The sequence below is a fragment of the Lupinus angustifolius genome, unplaced genomic scaffold (genome assembly GCF_001865875.1).
Source record: "Lupinus angustifolius cultivar Tanjil unplaced genomic scaffold, LupAngTanjil_v1.0 Scaffold_332, whole genome shotgun sequence".
Taxonomy (NCBI): domain Eukaryota; kingdom Viridiplantae; phylum Streptophyta; class Magnoliopsida; order Fabales; family Fabaceae; genus Lupinus; species Lupinus angustifolius.
Genome location: NW_017727750.1, coordinates 28980 through 31135, shown reverse-complemented (window position 1 = coordinate 31135; position 2156 = coordinate 28980). Strand labels below are relative to the sequence as shown.

The 2156-nt window shown below is 35.8% G+C and overlaps 1 protein-coding gene across 1 annotated transcript; it reads right to left on the bottom strand.

Annotated features, from left to right (window-relative positions):
• Positions 1–582: 582 nt before the first annotated feature.
• On the bottom strand, positions 583–1176 carry LOC109341033. Its single transcript, XM_019578822.1, has one exon. It carries the CDS (start codon positions 1174–1176, stop codon positions 583–585), a length of 594 nt encoding a protein of 197 aa, XP_019434367.1.
• Between the last annotated feature and the right edge of the window lie 980 nt (positions 1177–2156).

Genomic DNA, 2156 nt, shown 5'->3' with positions numbered 1-2156 from the left:
AGATTTAGACTAGCATAGGTGATGTGTCTAATGGTGGTGGAGTGAGAGGATTTGTTGAGTGATTTAGGGGATTTTGGAAGCTTTTGCATTACTTGTGTATCAAGTAAGTGACTCATGAGATGATGACTTCCAACTTTATTGAGATGATTTAATTTCCCAATAAATATCGTGTCTGGACATTTTCGGATTATTTTTGTCTAGAAATATGTAATCTCCCGACTTCGGTTTACGGTTAGAATTTCGAGACATGGAATTCGGAGTGAAAAATAATTAGAAATGCATTATGGACAAACTTGATTCCTATCTTGACTCGAAATAATATTTCGAAGCCAATGGCACAATTGGAATTTGATTCTGAGTTACAGAACTCAAAAACACGTTATTGGGCCGAATTCGGGCGAATTTGGGCCCGACAACAACTCAAAAACTTTCTGTCACATAAAATTACGAAAATTTACAAAAAAATAGGAAATCAAAAAGCAAGACTAACACTAAACTACGGTTTAGTCTAACTCAATACCTATTAATTACTAAAATTAATCATTGTTAAATTAAATAATTAATAAAACATTCATAGAAAATTCACGGTGTTACATCAAGTGAGCCTTGTAACTCATCAATCTTGAAATTTTCATGATGTTTTGATTCCTCAATTGCAATAACAACATGGTCAAACTTGCCAGAGAGTGTTCCAAGGATCTTTTCTACAACAACTTGTTCATGTATTTTCTCTCCACAGCTCCTCATTACATTGGTCAAGATACGAATTCTTGTGAAGTAATCTTCTATTGTTTCTTGCTCTTCCAGTTGTAGCAAATCATATTGGTTGCGTAACATCTGCAACCTCACCTTCTTCACCTTTACTCCATCAGAATAGCATTTGTCTAGGATTTCCCAAGCTTCCTTGGAAGATATTGTAGGAGAGATGTTTTCAAACTTGGCATGATCCACACATTGGTGTATCAAGAAGATTTCCTTGCAATTTCTTTTCTTGGCATCTTTGAATTTTAATTTCTCAACTTCACTTGAGTTCTCATCTATTTGTTGAACTCCTTGTTGCACAACATCTAAAAACTCTTGAAATCCAAAAATAGCTTTCATTTGAATGCTCCAGTGATCAAAATTCTTCCCATTAAGAACGGGTAGATTCATTATAAATCCATTCGAGGTTGTCATTGTCTTTATTTTGTTTTGGTTCTTTGATCCTTGTTGTTCTCCACCGTAAGCTCTGCCACTGAATCTCCTTGGACCGTCGTGGGCACCACCACAAGGCCCTTGATTACATGGCTCTTAGAAATTGGACTTTGAATGTTGAGAAAAGAGTAAAGAAAATAAGTGAAGTTGGAGGGAAAAGAGGATGATGAATAGTGTATGTTAATAGTTGAAAGTTCAAGTTGTTGATTAACAACCAATTCAACTAATCTGCTATTTATAGTAAGTTTTAACTACAAGCCCAAGCATACACAATACAAAGCCCAAATCATTTTCCTAAAGTCTAAGCTATTTAATTACAAAGTATTAATCTCAACATGAATAACAAATACTAATTTACAATAAATATAATTTATACTTTCACTCATCAAGATCCATGAAGCAGATTATCAGGAAAGTATTCAAAGATGCAAGACTCACCTCCATGGCAGGTTGATAATTTCCAAAGAAGACACTCCTCTTAAGTTTACAGATCTAAGATCTAAACTGGTAACATTATGGAATATGATTGGCAAATGGTCTATGGTTTCACTAGGGAAAGGGTTCTATTAGTTCTCCTTTGCTTCTTTGGATGACATGCGAATGATTTGCGCTATTGGCTCTTGGAACTTGAAACCGGAGTTCCTGAGAATTTTCCTGTAGACCCCTGACTTTAGTCCTACGTTCCAAAAACTATATCACACTCAATGTTGGGTGAAGATTCATAACCTCCCCCAGGAGTATTGGAAACGCAGGATTTTGTTCCCCATAGCATGAGGGATAGGAACTCCAATATCCTTGGGTGAAGCAACCCACAACAGGACATTTGGACATTTTGCAAAGGTTTTAGTTGAGCTCGATCTAAAAAGCAATCTCTCTGATCATATATTGGTGGAAAGAGACATCTTTGCCTTCTTTGTGTCAATTGAGTATGAGAATCTTCCAGCCTTTTGTCATCAATGTCA

Bases quoted from the DNA above. Each gene is read 5' to 3' on its own strand.
- LOC109341033 (XM_019578822.1), bottom strand. From the start codon at position 1,176: ATGACAACCTCGAATGGATTTATAATGAATCTACCCGTTCTTAATGGG.